General features: G+C 40.3%; 1 protein-coding gene across 11 annotated transcripts in view; it reads left to right on the top strand.

Moving 5' to 3' along the window:
• ELP1 (elongator acetyltransferase complex subunit 1) overlaps nt 1-23,980 on the top strand; it is a 52,542-nt gene that overhangs the window by 23,244 nt on the left and 5,318 nt on the right. For 8 of the 11 annotated variants that reach the window (XR_011533271.1, XR_011533269.1, XR_011533272.1 and 5 more), the window contains exons 16-35: nt 107-210; nt 1,373-1,426; nt 1,511-1,616; nt 2,696-2,811; nt 3,168-3,241; nt 3,989-4,067; nt 4,163-4,242; nt 5,437-5,574; nt 5,684-5,769; nt 6,080-6,228; nt 7,920-8,043; nt 8,963-9,060; nt 10,564-10,765; nt 12,839-12,900; nt 18,337-18,399; nt 18,984-19,044; nt 20,440-20,553; nt 21,073-21,184; nt 22,304-22,431; nt 22,897-23,051. Coding sequence is in view for 4 of the 11 variants with exons in the window: in XM_008539247.2 (XP_008537469.1) it covers nt 107-210; nt 1,373-1,426; nt 1,511-1,616; nt 2,696-2,811; nt 3,168-3,241; nt 3,989-4,067; nt 4,163-4,242; nt 5,437-5,574; nt 5,684-5,769; nt 6,080-6,228; nt 7,920-8,043; nt 8,963-9,060; nt 10,564-10,765; nt 12,839-12,900; nt 18,337-18,399; nt 18,984-19,044; nt 20,440-20,553; nt 21,073-21,184; nt 22,304-22,431; nt 22,897-23,051 (2,105 nt within the window). In the remaining 7 variants the exon portion in view is untranslated. The remainder of the gene's footprint in view (nt 1-106; nt 211-1,372; nt 1,427-1,510; nt 1,617-2,695; nt 2,812-3,167; nt 3,242-3,988; nt 4,068-4,162; nt 4,243-5,436; nt 5,575-5,683; nt 5,770-6,079; nt 6,229-7,919; nt 8,044-8,962; nt 9,061-10,563; nt 10,766-12,838; nt 12,901-18,336; nt 18,400-18,983; nt 19,045-20,439; nt 20,554-21,072; nt 21,185-22,303; nt 22,432-22,896; nt 23,052-23,980) is intronic. The other 3 variants (XR_011533275.1, XR_011533273.1, XR_011533274.1) reach the window with 1 other exon arrangement.

The following is a 23,980-nucleotide window of genomic DNA, read 5'->3' as shown; positions in this document are numbered from 1 at the left end:
GAATGTGATCCAGATTCCATGTTAAATGTTTTAGCAAGTATCGATGTGACAGTTTCTTACAAAAAGCAGATCAGCTCTTTGTGAACCTCCTCTGCCAATCCTGCAGAATCACCCTCTCTGGCTGTTGAACCATGGAAGAACCCTGGTGGATTTCCTGTTCGACTTCCTTATCCCTGCACACAGACTGAATTGGCCATGCTTGGAGGAGAGGTAAGTGAACACAGGGCAGAAAAATTTACCATTAGAGCAGTGACCCAGGAACTGATAGTATTAAATAGAAAAAGTGGGCTTTGGGGGTGAGCCTGAGTCTCTGCCAAATCTCAAGGCAACAGTGAGAAGTTATCCACTTTCCTGAGCCTCAGCTGCTTCACCTGTGAAATGGGATTAAGAGACTGCCTGGCATGTAGTGGTTGATTCCTTTCTTTGGAGGTATAAATTCAAAAATAGAAAAATACAGTTGACAGACTTTTATCCCCAGTTGTAGAAAACGTTCAAAATTAGTTTTATTAATACCATTTGGGAACAACAGAAATGTAATCTCAAAAATAGTGTACGGTAGGTTATTATTCATCAAATATTAGAATGCCTATAATTGTGGTGGGTGGTAGGATACAAAGCAAAATAGCTAATTCCTGTTCTTCTGGATTTGCAATCTGTCACTGTAGGTGTGGTTATCCCTCTGATAGGAGAATGAAGGAAATGAAAAGAGTATAATGGTAGAGACAGGTGTTTGGAGGTGATTTAAGGATGGTAGCTATGAGATGAGCAGACCTACTTTTGGTGGTCAGAGAAAGCCTCTGTGAGGTGCTGGTGTGTGTACTGAGATGTGAAGAAAAAGAAAGCTCTGTGCCCGAGAAAGAGAGTGTGTTTCAGGGAGGAGGAGCTGTAGACACCTTGAGCTTGGAAAGAGCTCAGCTTATTCAAGAAACTGAAAGGAAGCAGTGTGGCTGGAGCTTAGTGATAGGCCATAGGAAGAAGTGTTGATTTGTTTATTTAACAAATACTGGAAAATTATTGATGATTTTAATCAGGGAGTAATGTCATCTGCTTCCTGGTTTCAAAGGTTATTCTGGCTGCCCAGTGGAGAGTTGGTTGGAAAGGAACAGGAGTGAAAGTGACTGTTGGAGTGGAGGCAGTGAGGGGCAGAAAGGTGATATATTTGAGACATACATAGGAGATAGAAATGACAGGGCCTACTGATGGATTGGATGGCATCAGGCTCCATTTTCCACTGGACCACATCTTAGGTATTCAGTCCTGATTACAAGGACTTCACTGTGAAATCACAGGGCAAGAGAAGTATGTAATAGAAAAGTTGGATTTAAATAGTTGGGTTAGAATTGTTTGTAATTTCAATTTTATGTCTTTGCAGGAATGTGTTCTTGGTCTGACTGACAGGTGTCGCTTTTTCATCAATGACACTGAGGTATCAAGGTTTGGTTTGGTGCTAGATCCTTTTTACTGTTGGCTCCAAGTAATAAAGCTAACTTTCCCCCTTGCCTTGTTGTAGGTTGCTTCAAATGTCACATCATTTGCAGTATATGATGAGTTTTTATTATTGACGACCCATTCGCATACCTGCCAGTGTTTTTGCCTGAGAGATACGTCATTTAAAAGTAAGTTTTCAGTGTTTAAAATAGAAAATTGTCCTCTCCTAATATCTTGTATCCTTTGAAGTCTTCTTTTTTTTTTAAGATTTTATTTTTCCTCTTTCTCCCCAAAGCCCCCCAGTACATAGTTGTGTATTTTTAGTTGAGGGTCCTTCTAGTTGTGGCATGTGGCATGCTGCCTCAGCATGGCTTCACAAGTGGTGCCATGTCTGCGCACAGGATTCGAACTGGCGAAACCCTGGGCCGCTGAAGCAGAGCGTGCGAACTTAACCACTTGGCCGGCCCCTATGAAGTCTTGATGAGTGTTAAGTTTGTCTCTTACTTTGGCTTTTTATCATGGAGTCCTAGACTGGAGAAAACTTTTAGAGTGAGTTTACTTAGCCCCTAATCTCAACATAATATCTCAGTTAAATCATCTATACCAGTTAGCAAAGAGAAGTAGGTCCTTCTGTAAGTAGCACATCCTAAAGTTAAACAAAAGTTTTTCAGAAAATTTTATTGTATAACTAATCTACTGTTTTACTTTGAGTTACCATGTAGATACCAAACTGGCAGTATGCTCTAACTTCTTTGTCATCTTCCTTTGCTCCCCGTGGCCACCCTCCATTGTACATCTGGAGGACTCCATCTTGTGGTTTGTAGGAAATTGGCTCCATTTTTTCTTTCATTCCATGTTCTCCCTCCCCCTGTGTATGTGTGTGTGTGTTTTCCTTATTTTTTTTAACGAGCCCACTTATTCTCTTTGCTTCTAACTTGAGAGCATGGAATCTTTTCACTGATATGATCATGGCATACTGATAACACTAAGAAATAGAGAAGCTGCCCAATCCTCCCTGTGTTTTCCAAACTAGTTGAGAAGTTGTCTATGTGTATATGCATGATGGCTCTGTGAGAGAGAGCAGGATCCAGGGGTGAGATTGTTTATCAGAAAAGCTAGTGGTCTTGAGGCTGAGTGGGAGAGCAAAGAGGCCCTGTTGTTAATTGCTTTCTTCTATTTCAGATAATATGTGCAGTTTCACCTGCAGTTAAAGGAGGGTGGTTTGTCATGACAGTGATTCTTGAGGCTTAGCCAATGGTGTCTTTAGCATTGCAGGCAGCTCTGAGCAGCAACCACATGTCTAACGGGGAATCTCTGCGGAAGGTGGAGAGGGGTTCACGCATTGTCACTGTTGTGCCCCAGGACACAAAGCTTATATTACAGGTAAGCCGATTTTTCAGGCTGCGTTTCTGATTGTCATTAGGCAGTCAATGCCAAACAGAATTCTTGCAGATTGTATTTTAGGCTCTCTTATCATTTCTAGTAATTTGTTATAAGCCTTTCCTTGCTAAGTTCTCTGTTAGCTTTATCCAGAGTGTCAATACAGGCTCTGCCCAGTGAGGCTGAAAGGAAAGCTTCTCGTAAAAGTCAAAGTAAATACTGAGCACAATAAAAAGTGTGCTCATTTTCCAGTGTTGTGGTAGTTCTCTATGAAGAGTTAGGTAAAGTTGTATATCCTGGGTAATTAAATTTTTTCTATTTAATTGAAAAGGTTATTGATTTGATTTATTTATTTTAAGATGCCAAGGGGAAATTTAGAAGTTGTTCATCATCGAGCCCTGGTTTTAGCTCAGATTCGGAAGTGGTTGGACAAGTAAGTATTATATATATGACTAGTTAACTTGTTATGACTTACGTGTGAAGACAATAAGTATTCCATTAAAATTTTTAAAACTTAGAAGTCTGAAAATCCGTCATTACAGTTGTACTCAATCAGATTCTCAGAGGCTTCTTTTTTTTCCACACTTTGATTTTAATACCGTTTGGTGTAATAGACATTCCTCGTAGAAAGAATCCTGAAGTTCATCATATAAAACAGGGCTTCCTGCCTGTGGGCATCCATATGGGCTTTAGATGGCCCGTGAACCCAGGGAAATTGTGCATCAAACTGTGTCTCTGTGTATTTACCTTGGTAGAAGGCCCAAGGCTTTTAGCAGATTAACGGAGGGGCCTAAGACCCCAAAATGCCTGAGCCAGTGTTGTGAAGGATATGATCCATTGTCTGAAACTATTGGCGGGAAACTTGGCATTAATAAAGAAAGATCTTTATTAACATTTTGTTAAGAAAGAAAGTAGTCCTAAATTCTGTGATGATTTCTGTCGTGTGTATGTGGAGATGTAGTCCTCAGCCTGCCATGATGATTAAATCACACTTCTTAAGAAGGTAAATGAACCTGGTGTCTGATTTTCGTCATTCTGTGATTTCAGAGTGCAAGTCCAGTTGTAGTTGTTTGGCATTTGGGCTGTAATCTAATTATAATTGGTTTATATCATAACGGAAATGTGCTGGGTCCAGGGAGCTTAGTTTTTGTGAAATGCTTCGTTTTCTGTCTTTTCACAGACTTATGTTTAAAGAAGCATTCGAATGCATGAGAAAACTGAGAATTAATCTCAATCTGATTCATGATCATAACCCTAAGGTAACGTTCTAAATCTGATATTTACCATATTTTACTTTAGACTTGAACTAATATGATCTCAACTAAAGTATTTTGTCTTCTTTTTTGGGGGGTAGGTGTTTCTTGAAAATGTGGAAACCTTCATAAGACAGGTAGATTCTGTAAATCACATTAATTTGTTCTTCACAGAATTAAAGTAAGTGTTTTAAGTAACTCATGAGTATCATATTCATAATTTTCTCTCTTCTGTTAAGGATTTCAAACAGATAAATAGCTAGATGAGAAAAATTACTTACTGTTCAGTATTTTTTTTAAATCACTGAAGCTCTTAGATGTCACATGTACTGGATTTTTGCTTTTTTCCCTCCTTTTAAAATAGCCTTATGTTATTCAGAATTATTACTTAACTTTATTTTTAGATGTACTCGTAAAACTATTGTTCTTATGAAATTGAAATCAAATGGTGTCTTTTTCTGCAATGACTTTTTTCTAATTTTTTAATGAAAAATTTAAAACGTATAGAAAAGTTGACATAATTGTCCAGTGTGCATCCTGTACCACCACCTAGATTTTATAGTTCATATTTTCCTGTATTTGCTTTATCACTATTTGCTGTCTGTCCATTTATCATTCGTCTTTCTTTAAGACAAGTTTCAAGGTAATTGTAGACATCAGTCTCCCTTACTTGTCACTGCTTCACCTTGCATGGCATTAACTAGAGAGTATTTTTTGTGTATGAGGTCCCCCTGCAGGTCCAACTTTAGTGAAATGCACAGATCGTAAGTGTACCATTCAGTGAATTTTGACAAATGTATACTTCTGTCTACCCCAAACCCCTGTCAAGATAGAGGACATTTCCTTGATCTCAGGAATTTCCCCCAAGTTTCTTCTCGGTCAATCCCTAACCCCTAGGCAACTACTTTTTTCAGTTTTTCTTCATAGATTAGTTTTGCCTGTTTAAGAAATTTATATAAATGGAACCATACAGTAATTACTCTTCTGTGTCAGTAAAGCTTTTTTCACTCAGTATGTTATCTTGAGATTCATCCATGTTTTTGTATGTACCAGTTTATTCTTTTTTGTTGCTCAGTAGTATGTCATAGTGTAAACATACTGCAGTTCATTCCCCTGTGGATGGACACCTGGACCGTGCCCAGTTGGGGCTCTATGAATAAAACATCTAAAAACATTACAAGTCTTTTGTGGACATGTTTTCATTTCTCAGTAAGTTTCTCTGTTTTTCACCTTATATAAATATTTTTATAATTAAACTGTTTTCTAAAAGCCATTTTTATTTATTATCTCGTCAGCACTCCTGGGTATGTGTTAGTAGTTTGATAGCTGGGACATGTGTTCGGTTAGTGACCTTTTAATACACACTTGTTCTTAGGGAAGAAGATGTCACAAAGACCATGTATCCTCCACCAGTTACCAACACTGTCCAGCTGTCCAGGGGTCCTGATGGGAAAAAAGTAGACCTTGTCTGCGACGCTATGAGAGCAGCCATGGAGAACATAAATCCTCACAAGTATGCGCGCTTTCTGTAGTTGGCATCTTTTGAGTAAGAGAAGTGTATGGTTGTCCTTACTCATCTTATTCATCCTTCTCATTCTGGTGTTCTTCACTTACTACCTCAGGTACTGCCTGTCAATACTCACCTCTCACGTGAAGAAAACAACCCCAGAACTGGAAATTGTGCTGCAGAAGGTACACGAGCTCCAAGGTAGAGACCCGTTGATAGGGACAGTGTTTAATGGGCCCTCGACTAACATCTGGTCTTTCGGTCTTCTGGAGATCGTACTAATAGGACCAGTACCTCATCAGAGATTTAACGTGTGGCCTTTTGGTCTCCATTTTAAGACCTGTGCCAGTTTTTTTGAGTGCTTTCCTACAAAAGAGTCAAAAGTATATATTCATCTGTTGTCCAATTCCCTCAGGAAAATGTGTTGCTTTGTCTTTTAAGTTATGTTGCTAGTGTGTGGGTTTGCTCCCCAAATGGTTTCATTCTGCTTTGTTTTCTTACGTACTGACAGGACATGCTCCATCTGTTCCTGATGCTGTGACTGCTGAGGAGGCCCTGAAGCATCTGCTGCTTCTGGTAGATGTTAATGAGTTATATGATCATTCGCTTGGGACCTATGACTTTGATTTAGTCCTCATGGTAGCTGAGAAGTCACAGAAGGTGTGTGGAGTTACTACTTTGACATCCTTTTGGTTCATGTTCATGTGATTGTGGTAGTATGAAACCCTCCTCCTGACAGAACAGCATTTTGTCTGATGTTAATGCTGTGAGTACAGGCCTGTGAGTTTCCAGAGGCTTCTGAGCCTCATTCTCTGTCATAGTTCTGGGCTAATCACAGTATTTTGATTGCTAGGTTGAACAAGTGAAATAAAATTACTTGGTTATTTTTAAGATTATAAGCGTATGTGTGAACAAATTTTCCTCTTATAAAGGAAATATAGCAAATGATTCGTATTCCGGTGCAGTTCTTTATCACATAGCTTTTTTTCCAGTAGAAGGAGGGATCATGGAGAATAGAAGGGTTTGGGGCCTCTTGTCCCACCTCAGCATGCCACGTCAAAGCGTGTGAGCACCACTGGTCTATACATTTTTCATCTTTTTTCTGCAGCCTCAATTTCATCCCCTGTCATTCCTTTGTTTGCTCTTGGCAGAGTGATCCTCTCCAAAAGGAAAACCTGATGTTTCATTCCTCTGCTTAAAATCCTGCGTGGGCTCCCTATTGCCACTAGGATAAAGTTTAGAAGCCATAATGCTTAAAAACCCTTCCGTGATTCTGGGGTTTGTGCATCCTTCTGTTCCCGTGTCTTGATGTCTGTTTTTCTCTGCAGAGGAGGAAAGGCAGTCCTTTTGTCCCCCCAGCCACCATGTATCTTTGTAGGTAGAATTACTTCTTTCTCCCGTGGACTTAAGGGCTTCCACCATTTTCACCCTCCCCCTTCACTTGGCTAATTCTCACTCATCTAGGTTGAAGGATGCCAAGGTGACATCTTCCCAGTAGGCCGTTCTTGCCTCCTTGCCCACCACACTGGCACTGGATGAGATGGCCCTCATATGTGCTTCCATTGCACCCATTGCCTACTCATGCATACTAGTCTGTCTCCTCTACTAGATTGTAAGTTTCCTGAGGATAAGGGTTATATGTTGCTTTCTCTGTACATAACGAATTCTTACTAGATGTTGATCGATTAAAAGTTTTGGCTTGTAGTTATCCCCTACATCACATGCATGAGCACTTGGTTATTTACTCTCTTGGGTTTTTTTGGTTTTGTTCTTATATATAGTCATCCTGCCCAATGAAATAGGAAGCATTTCTTTTTTAGGAAGAAAACAGTTTTATTACGGGGCATGGCACAGAGCTAGAGCTGATCAGTGCCAGTAAAAACTTAGTTGTCAGGGCTTCAGAGTTTTGCGTCCAACTCAGTATAATTTTACCTTTAACACTTGCTTATTGCAAATGGAGGGCATGAAATGCCATGAAAACAGCTCCAGTTGCAATGCCTGGCACTTCTAGGAGAAACTTGGGTGCATTTGTTGAATATCTTCTAGATTGCAACCTTGTTTTTCTTATTAGCTATGAAATAATTGTCTCTTGTGAGACATAGGTGAGAGTTAGCCACGATTATTCTGAATGAAAGCTAATAATGCCCATATGTTACAGCATTTTTTCCAAAACTTGTTTTAGGTAGTTTGATCTTTATGTGTTATATAATATGTAATTAATATATTGATATAGTAGATATTTTAAAAATCATGTAGCTTTGGGTTTATTTCTATAATATATATTTATTTTTATAAGTAAATATGATCACAAGCAATAAAGCAATAAAGTTGTCCTGTTTTTTTTTTTTTAGGATCCCAAAGAATATCTTCCCTTTCTTAATACACTTAAGAAAATGGAAACTAATTATCAGCGGTTCACCATAGACAAATACTTGAAACGGTATGAAAAAGCCATTGGCCACCTCAGCAAATGTGGTAAGTGTGAGGATTAGTATGTTTATTTCTGCTTCAAATCTTTTTTGGAACTAGGCAGCATGTAAGTTAAAATAAAATGTTACTTTTGATATAGACTGATTTCAATTTCCACTCCTGAAAACTTTAACAATTATGTGTGTGCACCTTATTTTATCATATGTTCTGAAAAGCTGAGCATAAGGCAGATGTCTTTGTGGACTGGAGGAGCTCCATAGCTGAGAAAATAGAGCAGATCCTTTTTAGGTTAAGAATGACCATCTCCTAAATTCACTGCAGTCTCTCAAAATCAAAATTGGTTGATAATTCACTCTTCTCAGGGTGTTTGCAAACACCTGAGGGAAACCCAGCTTGCCTGGGGTGACTGACAGTGCCCACCTGCTGTGCCCTGAAAGACGCAATTTTGATTGGCAGTGATGGAGTGGGAGGAGCACAGTGCCACTTCTGCTTCACCCCTGGGCTGGAGCCTCCGGCCTCAGCAGCTGTGATTCTTTCCTGAGCGCCGAGACAGGCACAGGGTGTCAGCTGGGGTGCTTGTTAAGCGTTCAGCTTCTGGCTTCCTTGGAGAATCTGATTGAGCTGGGCTGGGATAGGACTCAGGCATGTGTATGTTTAATAAGCTCCCCAGGTGATTCTCATTAAGAAGGTTGAGCAAACACTGGGCTGGATAGTCATTTTCCAGGGGTAGTGTAAAATTTCCTTTTAAGTAAAACTCTGATCCCAATCAGTGCTTCTCATACCTCAGAATCTGCAGTGGTGCTTATTAAAATTCAAAATTTCTGGATTCTGTTTTCCAGTTACTCGGACTTTGCAGATCTTAAAAGGTCCCTTGTTGATTTTGTGTAGGGACCATTGGTAGAGATAAAATACATTATGTTTCCAAAGTCTTAAGTTTGCATGTGTGTGAATCTTATTCTTGCAGGACCTGAGTACTTCCCAGAATGCTTAAATTTAATAAAAGATAAAAACTTGTATAACGAAGCCCTGAAGTTATATCCATCGGACTCGCAGCAGTACAAGGTGTGTGGTGTGTGAAATGAGGCTATCCTGATTTTGCTTTGTGTGTTAGTTGGAAAGGGGTGAGGATCCTGAGTCCATAGCCCCATCCTTGGTTTAAGGTTTATCTTCAAACTCATTAGCCTCATCTTGAACTTCTTGTCTGGGAGAATGGCCCTGACCTGTTCCTCTTCTGAAGAAACTACCCATGCCAGAAGCCTAGCGGTTGTCCCTGATTCCTCGTCAGGGACACCCCGGCAGCTCCCACCTGTGGTTTCCTGCTTCCGTCCTGCCCTGTCCTCCAGCCCAGCCTCACTGCTGCATGACTGATCATCCTGAAAAGTGCAGATCTTTCCCATATATTTCAGAATAGAGCGATAGTTTGGTTTGTTTCTTTAAACAAATATTTATTTAGCTTTTCTTATATTCTAGATACTTTGCTTATAAGCTAAACATCTTTGAGTCTCATAACATCCTAATAGGTGTTGTGCACAATTTACAAATGAGGAAACAACGTGCCTAAGGACCTGGAGCTATAAAGTGGCCGATGTGGGATACAGAGCCCGGGCCAGCGTCACCACCATTTTCAATTTCGTCCACAAATTGCACGTCTTTCTCTGATCTGGCCCCTGCCTGCTTCTTCAGCATCTGCTGCCTCTTCCAGCCCTCCACCTTCCCCTTCCTTTAGCCCTACTTGTCCTTCCAAACTCTCAGCTTGTCTCTGCCAAAAAGCCCTTCCTGGACAGGGTACCAAATGCTGAACTCCCAGAGCACCTTGTTCTAACCTTGGTGATGGCATTTATCAAACTGCTAATTTCCTGATTTGTCTCCCCCACCAGGCCGTGGGTTCTTAAGGGCAGGGACTCCGTGTTATATTCCTCTCTATGTCCCTGCCTAACACTGATTCTGGGGAATAGGGAGTTTGGCCAATGGCTGCCTCTCTGTTCTCATTTTCATTTTCTATTCCTCTCTCCTATGCTCTCTCCGCTCCAGTCACACCAGCCTTCTTGTTATTCCTTCCTATGTTTTCCATACACATTCTTGCCAGGTGGCGATGGTGCCGTCTGTGCTCTTGGCCTTGAATACTCTGCCCTAACTCTTCAAATGATGTATTCTCCTTGTAGCCCTCTGAAATAGCAGTCCCATTGCTCTCTGTCCCTTTACCGCAACTGCCATTATGTCATGGGCCATGTTGTGTTTATGAGTCATTCTCTGTCACCACAAGAGGAGGAACTTGGTGGTGGGTCTTGTTATTGTTTGGTTTTTGCTGGTTTGGTTTTATTTTTTGCATTGTTATATTATTCCCACTGACCTGAATAGTATTCAGTAATTATTTGTTGAGTGAATAAATGGCACATCCTTAGTACAGTTTTGAATTGAAAAATGACTGAATTCACTGATCAACTACAGGATTTTGCTAAGTGATTCAGGAGAGTTTCAAGCATAGTGACTGAGGCAGCCTACTTTGGAAATTTAAAAAATGATTGTCTCTTTTCCTCACCAAGCCTACATCTTCTCTTGTCATAGGATGTCAGCATTGCTTATGGTGAACACCTGATGGAGGAGCACCTCTGTGAGCCAGCGGGCCTTGTGTTTGCCCGCTGTGGTGCCTACGAGAAAGCTCTCAGTGCCTTTCTGGCTTGTGGCAGCTGGCAACAAGCTCTCTGCATGGCAGCCCAGCTTCACTTGACCAAAGACCAGCTGGCTGGCCTCGGCAGAACTCTGGCGGGTAAACACGGTCATTTAGGTTCTTCACAGTGAGAACTCTCCAGAGGTGTTTTGTTTGTTTGTTTCTTTCTTTCTTTGGCAATTTTGGAAATAAATTTAGGGCAGCATACCTTGAGGCAGTCTCATATTCCATGATAAAAATTAGTTTAGAATGGTTTATTAAGTAAATGTTAAACTGCTACAAGAATCCGAAAGTGCAATGGCATAATAAAGAAAGCAGTTTATTTCTGTGTCATCTTAGGACTGATGAGTCCTTCCACCGTGTTGCTCTGCCATCTCTTAGGCAGTTGGTGGTAGCGGGATTCTCTTCATATCTGCATTCCATTCCTTGGGAAGGGGAAAAGCCAGAGTCATGGGAGAACACTTAGCTTTAAACTGGGAATGACCTAGAAGTTACACTATCACTGCTCCATCTCATTTGCTGAAACTTACATCATATGGCCACACCTAGTGCAGTGTAGCTAGGTGGCCGTGTACCCTATAAAAAGGTAAAGATGAATTTTGGGGTGGGGCCATTCAGGTGTAGACAACAGCTTGTTGGAAACCATAATAGCAATTTTCAGAAATGTGAAAGAAAAAGTCAAATGTATAAGCATTCTGAAAGCAAAGGCAATTTAGCTGTTTCAGGGTCTAGGGTTTGCCTAGACCAGAGGCAAAAGTTATACCAGAGTCTGACTTCTTAGAATGGTTAAGGACTGCCTGGGAAAAGAGATGAATGGGGGCTCTGGCCCTCCCAACTGTGCTTGAAGTAAGTGATTGGCTGGTATATTTTCCCCTTACTCTTTCAAGAGTATTCTAAATTATATCCTGTTAAATGTATGTACATATCTTCCTTAGTTATTTGCATTATTCTTTTTTCCTTGGGATTATAAAAATGTGTAAGATTATCACTTTTGTTTTTCTGTCATTCTCTGGTTGTTAGATCTCTAGGTTCTTCTCTTAAAGCCCTCTCAGTTTCCAAGCTGGACTCTTTTTACAAGTGTTGAGAATTCCTAACTTTAGGCCTTTTAGTTATTCATTCTGGCTCCATTGTTACTTCTGCTTTAGAAACTTACATTATTGGTAGTTTATACCTTCTAGCTCTGTTCTTAGGATCTATGATCTTCTCTTACAGTCTTTACAACTCTTTAGCTTGCTGTCTGCCATGCCTTATGATGGAGTACACCTAGCTCTTTTAGATGTTTAGCAAAAAAGGTGGGGAAGGCAGTGGTCAAAGATTTTTGAGCAATGCTCTATGGTGGAGTCACTTCATGTGCACTTTTAACTTCATCAATTTACACACGCCAGCAAAAGAAAGAAAAGATCGCTCTTTAAATAATGGAAGTGACTCTAGTTGTTTATGTCAGTGATAATATGCCCTGGAGTTAGCGTGAGATGGGAGGCGTGAATCTGCCAGCCCCTTAGTCAGCCCCGGGTTCTGTGTGTCTCTCATGATGATTATCTCATCTGGGCTGAGAGTGATTCTAGGATTTAAAGACACTGCATGGCCCTCAACAGAAGCCAACTACCGCCATCTAGTGCTCAACCAAAGAGACAGCAGTCTCTTCCGTAGAGGAAAAAATGGATTTAGTGAAAGGTGTTAGGTCAGTTTCCCATATGCATGCCTTTGTAAGCATTTTTCCTGCCTAATTTTGACTATACATGATTTTCACATCCTTGCTAAATTTATATTGTAACTGCCATTCAAAATAGGACTTTATGGAATTCCAGCCTCTTTCCCTCGAAAAAATTCACAGGGTATATCGTTTGATACATAATAAAGACATTATTAATGAAACACTTCGGCAAAATAACCTGTTTAATTATGTTACCCAGTGCCTCCTCACACACTTACTTGATCTGAGAATTTTTTTTGGTACTTCCTTTTATTATCCTATGGAATAGTCATAGGAAGTACTTTTGAAAATGCTGTTTTAAAGCAATTTGATTTGAATGTATGCTCTTTAGGGCTTATCTCCAATTTGGTTTTGATTTTGATTTAAATAGTACCACCGAAAACCATTTCAACTTGAGTTTTGGTAATACTGTTCTTAGCAAGCCAACTGTGGTCAAATGCTTGTTGTTACCTTTGCAGGAAAGCTCGTTGAGCAGAGGAGGCACAGTGCCGCGGCCACGGTTTTGGAACAGTATGCCCAGGTAAACGCAGCTCCTCCCTCTAAAACCCTCAGTCAGTAAGCAAGGGCTTCCTAGTTGTACCTCATGGATCATTAAAATTAAAGGAGTTGTGGATAATTAGGAAGTCCAGAGATACTGTTTGCCCTGCAGGTCTTCCGTCTTGCTGACTAGACTTGGAAATCTAAACTTGAGGTAACTCTAACTAATTTTAAGTTCTGTGAGGTAGAATACCAAAGAGCTCTGCTATAATATGTAGTAGTGGTTTGACCTTGGTACGAAGTAGTTAATTAAATCTCAAGGTAGTTGTAGTTTTTAATGTTAACTTGCCAAAGTAGAAACAGTGAGGAAGGACCATTCTAAAACAAAATGAGTGAACTGTAGATGCTGTTTTGGCTTTTACTCTCACTCTCTCTATTGGAAATGTCTCTTTTACCTCAGGTAGCTTGATGAGTTCCAATTTTCTAGCAGATTATAAAGATAAGTACCTATACCAGCTTTAGATAGAATTATAGGATTTATTATGAAAATAACAAAACCGTGCATTGACACTGGCCACAGACTAACAGGACACACATACACAGTTGACAGCAGGGATTACTGCCTTCTAGAGTTTTAGCCTTTGACGAGAGAGTGTATTTTACAGTTGTTACTTGTGGGCACATTTCCATAACATAGTTGTGCTTTTGAAATACTTCAGTGTCTTTCATGTAATACGAGCGAGTGAAAGAAGGTAATTAAAATTTGATATCAGTAGATCCTGGAAAGAAAATATGTTGGGTGACTGGCTGAAAACATCAATGAATAAAATATACGTAATAGAGTAAAGAAGTTGAAATAGAAAGATATACCACTTAAGATGGCTAATTAAATGTGTAAGATGCCACCATGTTTTTTTCTTTGTAAATGAAGATTAATCCATATATGTATATATTTAAGTGTTATATATTTAATTGGGGTGAAATTTACATACAGTAAAATTTACCAATTTAAAATTAGCAATTGGATGAGTTGTGAGAAATGTTTACGGTTGTGTAGCCACCACTACAATCGTGACGTAGAACATGTCGAACATCCCGAAAGTTCCCTCTTTCCCCTTGCAGTCAGTCTCCTCCCTCCACTCCCAGCCCCCGTCAACCACTGATCTGCTTTCTGTCACATTACAGTTTCGCTTTTTCTAGAATTCCATGTAAATGGAACCATCTGATATGTGGTCTTTTTAGTGTGGCTTTTTACACTCATGTAATGCTTTTGATTTCTAACATTTCTTTTTGATTCCTTTTCAGAATTTCCATCTCTCTGCTTATATTACCCATCTGTTCTTGGATTTTGTCTACTTTTTCCCTTAGAGTCATTAGCATATTAATCATACTTACTTTAAATTCCTGGCCTCATAATTCCAACATCCCTGCCATATCTGAGTCTGGTTCTGTTGCTTGCTGTGTCTCTTTGAACTCTTTTCTGTCCTTTTTGTATGCCTTGTAATTTTTTGTTGCAAGCCTGATGTGATGTACTGGGTAAACAGAAATTTGATAAATAGGCCTTTAGTGGGCTGGCCCCATGGCCGAGTGGTTAAGTTCACACACACTGCTTTGGTGGCCCAGGGTTTCACTGGTTCAGATCCTGGGCGTGGACACGGCACCACTCATCAAGCCGTGCTGAGGCAGCATCCCACATGCCACAACTAGAAGGACCCACAGCTAAAATATACAACTATATACTGGGGGGATTTGGGGAGAAAAAGCAGGGAAAAAAAAAAGAAGATTGGCAACAGTTGTTACCTCAGGTGCCAATCTTTAAAACGAAAAAAAAATAGGCCTTTAGTGATAAGGTGTGGGGGAGGAGAAGCATTCTATAGTCTATGGTCAGGTCTCAGTCTTTTAGTGAGCCTGTGCCCCTAGACTGTGAACTTCACCAGCGCTTCTCAGCTTTTTCACCCGTTAGGCGGGACAGGAAGGCCAAAGGGAGGTGGAGTTGGGTATTTCTCTTCCCCGCATAGGTTAATCCCTTGTAAAACCCATTTTGGTTAGGTTCTAGCAAAATAGTCTCTTGAGAGCAGGGCTTATTAAGAACAGCTTGCTCTGGGTGTGTTTTAAAGTGTGCCCCCTCTCCCCTCCACCCCGCTGCTGGAAGCGCAAGGAGGTTTCCCTCTGATGTTAAATGTGAGAACCTGGTAAGGCTCCTGGGGGTAAAAACTCACCAAAGCAAGGGAGCCTGCCTAAGTCTGGGCCCCCAGAGAGTTTTTAACTCTTAGCCTTGTCCACAGTGAGCCTCCGGGCATTTGTCCGTTACAGTTTAGATTTTTCCTGCCCTACTACTGATTCCGGTGGAGATTTCTGCTTGTGGGTTTCTGCACTGGTGAGTAGTAATTGTCTGTATCTGCCTGTCTCTCTCTCCAATTTTGGGGGCAGCAGTTTGCCCTGTGATCTCAAATCTCTGACGGCTCTAAGAAGAGTTGTTGGTTTTCAGTTTGTTCAGCTTTTTACTTATTGTTAGGCTACAGTGACAACTTCCAAGTTTCCTATGTGCTGGACCAGAAACTGGAAGTCAGATAATGTTTTTGAGGTTCATCCATATTGTAGCATTTATCAATTTATTCCTTTTTATTTTGTTGAATAGTATTCCTTTGTATGAATATATCAGAATGAATCAAAAAAATGAAAAATAAGTGTTGTCAAGGACATGGAGAAATAGGAACCCTTGTACATTGCTGGTAGGAATGTAAAATGGTGCAGCCACTGTGCAAAACAATTTGGTGGTTCCTCCAAAAGTTAAACATAAAATTACCACATGACCCAGCAATTCCACTGCTAGGTATATACTCAAGGGAAATGGAAACATTCACAAAGAAACTTGTCCATAAATGTTTATAGCAGCATTATTTATGATAGCCAAAAGGTAGAAACAACTCAAATGTCCATCAGTGGTGGCTAAATGGATAAATGAATTGTGATACACACACACAGAGGAATATTATTCAGTCATGAAAAGGAATGAAAAACTGATATGTGCTACAACCTGCGTGAACCTTGAAAACATGGTGAGCGAAATAAGCCAGATATAAAAGGACAAATATTGTATGATTCTACTTATGTGTGGTACCTAGATTAGTCAGATTCATAGAGACAGAAAGTAGAATGGTGGTTGCCAGAGGCTGGGGGTAGGGAACATGGGCAGTAATTATTTAATGGGTATAGAGTTTCAGTTTTGCAAGATGATAAGTGTTCTGGTAGTGGATGTTGGTGATGTTTTCACAGTAGTGTGAATTTACTTAATGCCACTGAACTATACACTAGAAAGTGGTTAAAGTGGTAAATTTTTTATTAGGTATATTTTACTACAATCAAAAAATGTAAGGAAAAAAAAGGAACAAAGAACTGATACATGCTACAACTTGGATGAATCTTGAAAACATTATTCTAAGTGAAAGAAGCCAGACACAATAGGTCACCTATTATATGGTTCCTTTTATATGATAGATCCAGACTAAGCCAATCCAGAGAGACAGAAAGCAGATTAGAGGTTACCAGGAGCTGAGGGGAGTGGGAAATGGGGAGGATTACTTAATGGGTATAGAGGGTTTTTAATGGAGTGATAAAAAAAACTTTCGTGGTTATACAACATTGTGAATACAGTAATATCATCAAATTATACACTTTCAAATGATTAATTGTATATGTTATATGATTTTCACTTTGATAAAACACACACACACACACACACACTGTCTGCCCGTGAAGTAAAACACATCATACTATGTCCCTTTGTGGACCTGTGGTATGGGCCTGTTAGTGTGGCATATGCAAGATGATCTGTTGGGGTCTGGGAAGAAAATACTTTTATTTAGTCTTTTTAATTAAAATTAACTTATGTAAGGTAGTATATATATGTATGATAGATGGTTTAAAATGCTGAAAGCAAATACAAGAAAATCAGAACACCTCCTTCCTACCACTCAGAGATTGCTGTTATTAGCACCTCCTATTCGTTCTAGAGTTCTCTATCTACACAAACACACATACTTTTTTAACCAAAATGAGATTACACTGTTTGTGCTGTACTGTTTGTAAATTTGCTTTGTTTGGTTATGATCTTCATCTTTCCATGTTAATAACATTTTAATTTATCTAATAATTCAGGTTCCCTCAATGGTTCCAAAATTGTTTACGGTAGATTGATCCAAATTAGGTTCCAATTTGGGCCATGTATTGCATTTTGTATCTTCTGTCCTTTAAATCTCTCTTAATCTAATGTAATCCCTTGCCCTCCCTTTTCATGACAGTGACTACTTGAAAAACTTAGCCAGTTGTCTTAGATAGTTCAACTTTTAAAAATGTGTTGTGTTTTATATGCTTTATAAGTACATTAAGTAATTATGTATTGGGGTACAGGATCACAATTTTTTTTTTTTGGAGGAAGATTAGCCCTGAGCTAACTACTGCCAATCCTCCTCTTTTTGCTGAGGAAGACTGGCCCTGAGCTAACATCCATGCCCATCTTCCTCTACTTTATACATTGGACGCCTGCCACAACATGGCTTTTGCCAAGCAGTGCCATGTTCGCACCCAGGATCCAAACCGGTGAACCCCGGGCCGCTGAGAAGCGGAATGTGCAATCTTAACCGCTGCGCCACCGGGCCGGCCCAGGATCACAAATTTTTACTGGAAGGGGTATAAACATCAAAAACACTTGAGGACTGGGGCTGGCCCGGTGGCCGAGTGGTTAAGTTCGCGCGCTCCGCTGTAGGCGGCCCAGTGTTTCGTTGGTTCGAATCCTGGGTGCGGACGTGGCACTGCTCATCAGACCACGCTGAGGCAGCGTCCCACATGCCACAACTAGAAGGACCCACAATGAAGAATATACAACTATGTACCGGGGGGCTTTGGGGAGAAAAAGGAAAAAATAAAATCTTTAAAAAAAAAAAAAAAAAACACTTGAGGACTGTAGGGTATGCAAGTTTTTATTACACTTATTTATTATATGCATTCTTCAGTTTTCTGTAGGTTTGAAGTTTTTTTGAAATAAAAAGTTGGAGAAAAACATTAAAAGAGCAAAAAAAAAAGTCTAGAAGATCACTGCTCTAGTCTACCATTTTTTCTAAGTATGGGCTTGTTAGCTTAGGAGCCCACCTAAATCTACTGAATCAAACTTGGTGGTGAAGCTGGGGAAATGGGGTTTTTAACAGACCTCTCTGGTGGTTTTGATGCTGAGGAATGTAGAGAGATGATACTTAGTGTGTGTTTTTTGATTACCTTCAGAATCTATACCCTCCCTTGTCTTTTGTATCAGTATTTATTGAGCATGTACTCTAGGCCAGGCACTATGCTGAGAACTAGGAGTCTAACGGATAGCCTGGAAAGGCGGATAGAGGCAGCTCTGTAGGCAGTTTTGCAGTTTGTTACAGTGGCATCTAACACGCTCACTCCATTACTCTTGCCTTCCTTGATGTTCCCTCCTTAGGATTATGAAGAAGCTGTGCTCTTACTGTTAGAAGGAGCTGCCTGGGAAGAAGCTCTGAGAGTGGTAAGAGAACTTTAAAAATCCTCCCAGTGCTAGGGGCTAAGCAGAGCGAGAGCGCGGGGGTGACAGGGTGAGCTGGAGCTGCTTGTCTTCTGAGGCTAGTGCACTTAAGCAGAAATAGCTCAGGTTCCCCATCTAAGGACAAGCAGTGGTTTTTAAACCATTTTAAAAAGTTATTCCTGGGGCCGGCTGGGTGTCACAGCAGTTAAGTGTGCACGTTCCCCTTCAGCAGCCCAGGGTTCACAGTTTCGGATCCCAGGTTCGGACGTGACACTGCTTGTCAAGCCACGCTGTGGTAGGCGTCCCACAAATAAAGCAGAGGAAGATGGGCACGGATGTTAGCTCAGGGCCAGTCTTCCTCAAAAAAAAAGTTATTCTTGATGTTTGGAATTAGTTGGTCCTCTAAATGTGGAGTATAACTATTTTTTACTGAAGTGAGTTGAATTTTCATTGGTTGCCCTATGCCAGGTCTGTTCCTCTGGAAGATATCCTGGTCACTTCTAAAGTGATCCATTTCTTTCCAAGTATCTTAACTCTCCAGGGCTTGAAGTTTTCCTGCCTAAAATTGTTGTATTTTTTCCTTTTAGGTATACAAATACAACAGACTGGATATTATAGAAACCAACGTAAAGCCTTCCATTTTAGAAGGTGAGGGTTACAATTTTAGGTAATATTCCTCATTTGGAGTTATAGAGATGGGGAGAGGGAGATGGGAGCATTCCCTTCCTTGTTATATCTTTTAATCATGTGTTATATGGATTCGGTCAAAATTCTCCACTAGTTGTAATATTTAATTCTGACCAGGGTTTTTAAACATGCTAAATTATTAAATAGTAGCACATAAAATATGTGTTAAAGACCTATGAGAAGGTATGGTTGAGAATCTTTCTATTTAAGAATAGCTGGTAAACTTGAATGTGAACTATATATTAGATAGTAGTATTGTATCAATGGTCACTTTTCTGCACTTAATAATTGCATTGTGGTTAGATAATATCCTATTCTTAAGGGAGATAAGCTGAAATATTTAGGAGGGAAGGATCATATCTGCAACTTACTCTCCAAAAGATTCCACAAAAATAATAGAGAGAGAGAGAGAGAGAGTGTGTGTGTGGAGAGAGAAAACAGGAAGCCAGAAATATGGCAGAATGTTAACAATTGATAAGTCTGGGTGAAGGGCATAGATGTGTACATTGAACTTTTGGGACTTTTATGTGGGTTTGAAATTTTTTCGAAGTGAATATCGACAAAATAAAAGGAAGACGCTTTACAAATCAAGTTGATGGTTCCTAGAGAACAGATGAGTGTTATCAGTTCTAGAATATACTAGTGGTCACTATGACGCTTAAAGCAAAAGTGAAAAAAGGACATCAGTTTGACTTCTAGAGAAATCTTTTGAGAGTAGGGTTGGTTTTAAGCTCTGCCTTTTTTAGCACAGTCTACCTTGTAAATAATGTCTGCCCTTTGTGACGTTAACACACATTCACATGCTTACCCTCTCTGCTCCTTTCTCCCCCATCCTCATTAAAACTGCGGGAGGGTTCTGCATGTATCGTGCACTTTAGGTGCCCCGACTGGATACTGAAAGCATCTGGCCCTGCAATCCATATAGTCTGCTCTTGGATTTTCTCCACTACTGAGAACCTGGGAAAATGCCGACAGTTCATCTGCACAGGCTTAATACCTCTGCTTAGGGAGTGTGTCAGTGACTTTCCTCCCATTTTTATTAACAGCTTCCTGTAGCTCCTTTTATTTGCCTGTCTTCTCTTGGGTTAGATACCAAGTCTTTGTTCAGGTGATTTTATAAGTTTAGTGGTAGAGAGTATTCTAGAATGATGTTGGTGAACTCTGAGGTCTGGAATGTCAATCTCTAGTTTATTTTCCTAAAACAATGTAGATTAATTCTCATTAAGGAAAAAATCTTGCTTGGAAAACCTAGTAACTGTTTCTTTTTGTTAAATTCCAACTCCCTCACTGCCCTCCTCTAGTTTTTTCTCTTTGATTAAACATCATACCCAAGTTATTTTCCATCTATACCTTCAGCCCAGAAAAATTATATGGCATTTCTGGACTCTCAGACAGCCACATTCATTCGTCATAAAAAACGTTTATTGGTGGTTCGAGAGCTCAAGGAGCAAGCACAGCAGGTGAATCTGGGTGAGTGTCTGCATGAAGATGTTGCCGCGTGGTGGGGAACAACATCACACATTGTCAGGGATGCTTACTGTGCCTCCTGCAATGTGATTACCGTGCCGGGGTTGGGGGGGACGTCTGAGGGCTCTGAAAGCCCTCAGGGCCTGTGTATGTATGGATGTCTGTGTTTGTGGGTGTTGGGAAGGGCTTGGGGGCAGGACGCAGACGGGGGAAGAGCTCTGCCTAACAGTCCCCCGCCCCTTAACCGGAGCAGCTGACTCCTGTGTTTTACAAAAGGATTCTTCTTGTTTCTGAAAGTTTCTTTGCTTGGAAAACATGAAAGAAAAGAAAAAAGTTTTGTAAAGTACTAGTTTACAGTAATAAAACTGTATTTAATATAATCTCATTTCATTTTGAGATTAACTTTGTAATAATTTTCATCCATCCTTAAATATGCCCTGGTTAACTATAATCCACTTACATCACTGAAGGTAAACCCACATAGCAGGGATGTTCATTCTGCATCTGGTTCTTCTTTTCTAGATGAGGATGAGCCCCATGGTCAAGACTCAGATCTATTCTCTGAAACCAGCAGTGTCGTGAGTGGCAGTGACATGAGTGGCAAATATTCCCATAGTAACTCCAGGATATCAGCGTATGTATCACGTTTATTCAGCACATTGACCATGCCCTGGGTATATGGGGAAAGTACAAGTAAATGGGTCAGTTTTCAAACAGGACAGTGCAGTGGGAGGGAGAGGGCATTCTTTAAGGCCGTGTGAAAGCTGGACTTTCCTAGCACGTCTAAGAGATTAGACTCAGCATTAAAATGTTTTCTGCTGCAGCTTCGTGGCCTGTGTGTTTGCTCAGTGCCCATGTAGCACTTACACTGGGTACTCAATTTATATAACATCTGATTTTATTCATTTAACAAATGTTAAGTGACTATAATGTGTAGGCACTGAAAAAATAAAAATATTATGAAGAAAAAAAGATTTCAGGCTTCTTCAAGATCGGGATTGGAAGAAGTCATAATATAAAGTGAGTCGTTGCACTTTGACCCAGTGTAACCATTGGTCAGAAGTATTTGTTGAACATCCGTGTGCTAGTTGTAGTGGAGGTTACCAAAAAGCTTTAAGGAGATATGAGCTTATGGTCTTGCTTGGAAAACAGAAACTGCAAAATTATATTTTTAAACTGAATTTGCTTTAGGAATTCAGAATAGAGATCTATGAGGTTGTATGGGGCGATCAGAAACTATAAGAAAGGCAGCTAGACCTGGGCTTTTAAGAGCTGAGGTGAGAGAACCTCTGACAAAACAAATGGCTTATTTAAAGACCTCTGAGACAGGAAAGAATGTGAGATTCATTAATGTTTTATTGTATTCAAATTCCTGTCTGGTTTTTCTGTATCTCCTTATTTTTATTTTGTTGGCTTTAAATTTGTTTTTTATTACAAAATTCAAGTTGGTTGTTCTCTTCATTGTTCGAGCTCTTATTATCAGATGTAACCTATTTTACTCTGATATTAATCAAAACTTCCAGGCCAGACATTACTTTTTAGGGTTTTCCTTACTACTTCCTGCCTGTGAGTCTTGCTTCTCCCAGTTTTGTTTTAGGTGTCGCTTTAACACCTTGTCACCATTTTTCCCAAAATATGAATACCATCTGTATACTCTCTGGTTTCCCAGAAACTTAGTGGCCAACAGTTACACTCATTTTAATCTGTTCAGCACAAGGAGAGTCCCTTTTTCAACATCTCTAATTTCTAACAGGCGATCATCTAAGAACCGTCGCAAAGCAGAGCGGAAGAAGCACAGCCTCAAAGAGGGGAGTCCCCTGGAGGACCTGGCCCTTATGGAGGCGTTGAAGGAAGTGGCACAGGGCACTGAAAAATTGAAAGGTATGTTCTCAGTGCTGATGATTCTTGCCCACAAAAAAATAGTAAATGCACAGCACAGACAGACACAGTCTAGTAAATAATTGATAGAATTTTCCCAACTTGAGGAAAGACAAAAACTTTCAGCAGGAAGTGTCATTTCAGGGCATATTCATGAACAACACTTTTCAGCTGGTAACCTATAGGGCTTCCTCCATTGGCATCCACCTCCCTGAGCTCTGAGCCATTCGCACTGAAACCGGGATAAAGGATTGTGGAGACACTGCTTCTGCTTGGGCCCCAGTGTGTTTGTTTTTCTTTTAGTAGTAGATATGTTGAATTATTCCAGCATTTGGGAAAAACGAAAGTGTAGGAGATGGCAACTGTAGTGTGATACTAGATATTTTTTGCTAGGAAAGAAGCTATGTTATGATTCAGGCAGTGAAACTGGGATGCACCTTACTACTCTCTCAAATTTCTTCTCTCTAGATGAAGTATACCATATTTTAAAGGTGCTCTTTCTGTTTGAGTTTGATGAGCAAGGAAGGGAATTACAGAAGGCCTTTGAAGATACTCTGCAGCTAATGGAAAGGTCACTTCCAGAAATTTGGACTCTCACCCACGAGCAGAGTTCAGCTACACCTGTAAGTTTTCCTCAGACACAGAATGTGCATTTTTTTCATCATTTTCACAGGTTATTACACTCACACAATCTCTTAAAAGTCAAAGCAAAAGACTTTCCTGTTCTTGAAACATAATATCCCATGGTTAAGTTATTTTAGGCTTAGGTTTAAGTTGTCAGTAAGAGTATTTTAATTTGACCGCACAGTGACTAGTACCCCCTGGCCTAGTAAGCGGGCTTTTATGTCTCCTTTCCCATGAAGCAGCGCCATGGAGAAGATGGGAAAGTTGGATGGTTGCCCCCAGCTTCAGTGACAGTGGGTTGCGGAGTCCGGGAGCCAGTACTAGAGCTGGCTTCTCACTTTGCTGCTCAGACTTATGGGTGGGATCAGACTTTTTTAAAGTCTTTATGGAAAATCTGACTTGACACTTCTATGTTGTTGTGACAAGCTTTGCTAATTAGGTTTAAGCATGTTGTGTCTTATCAAGAATTCTAACGTATTATCTTCTATTTATACCTCTGCTCAGTCTCTCACACCTCAGCTCTATTGTTAAGAGTTTCGATTTTGATTCAGAAAGGCTGGTGTATCAGTCAGGGTCCATTAAGGAAAAGAAAACCCACAGCTAATATTTTATTGGAGAGAATTTAATATGTGGAACTGCTTAACCAAGTGTGGGAGCACTGCAAAGGCAAAGGGGAACACGGGAGGAGCACTGAGGGCATAACTGTGCGCAGCGGCTTCTTCCCCGAAGGCTGAGGGAGCAAGACGAAGAGTTGGGGTTATTGGCATTTAGAAGCTTGGAGCTAGGGCCCTGCTGAGCTGCTTCTTGACCCTCTGAGAAGGGGGTACCAGCCAGCTGGTGCTGATATTTCTGAGGGGCATGTTGAGGCTGGTTCGAAGTATATGGAAATAAACGGAAACTGGAGTGAACAGCTGCTTCTGGGGTAAAG

Source organism: Equus przewalskii, chromosome 26 (genome assembly GCF_037783145.1).
Source record: "Equus przewalskii isolate Varuska chromosome 26, EquPr2, whole genome shotgun sequence".
In the NCBI taxonomy this organism is placed as follows: domain Eukaryota; kingdom Metazoa; phylum Chordata; class Mammalia; order Perissodactyla; family Equidae; genus Equus; species Equus przewalskii.
The sequence above is the reverse complement of the archived record's forward strand: the minus strand, read 5'-3'. Positions and strand labels throughout refer to the sequence as shown.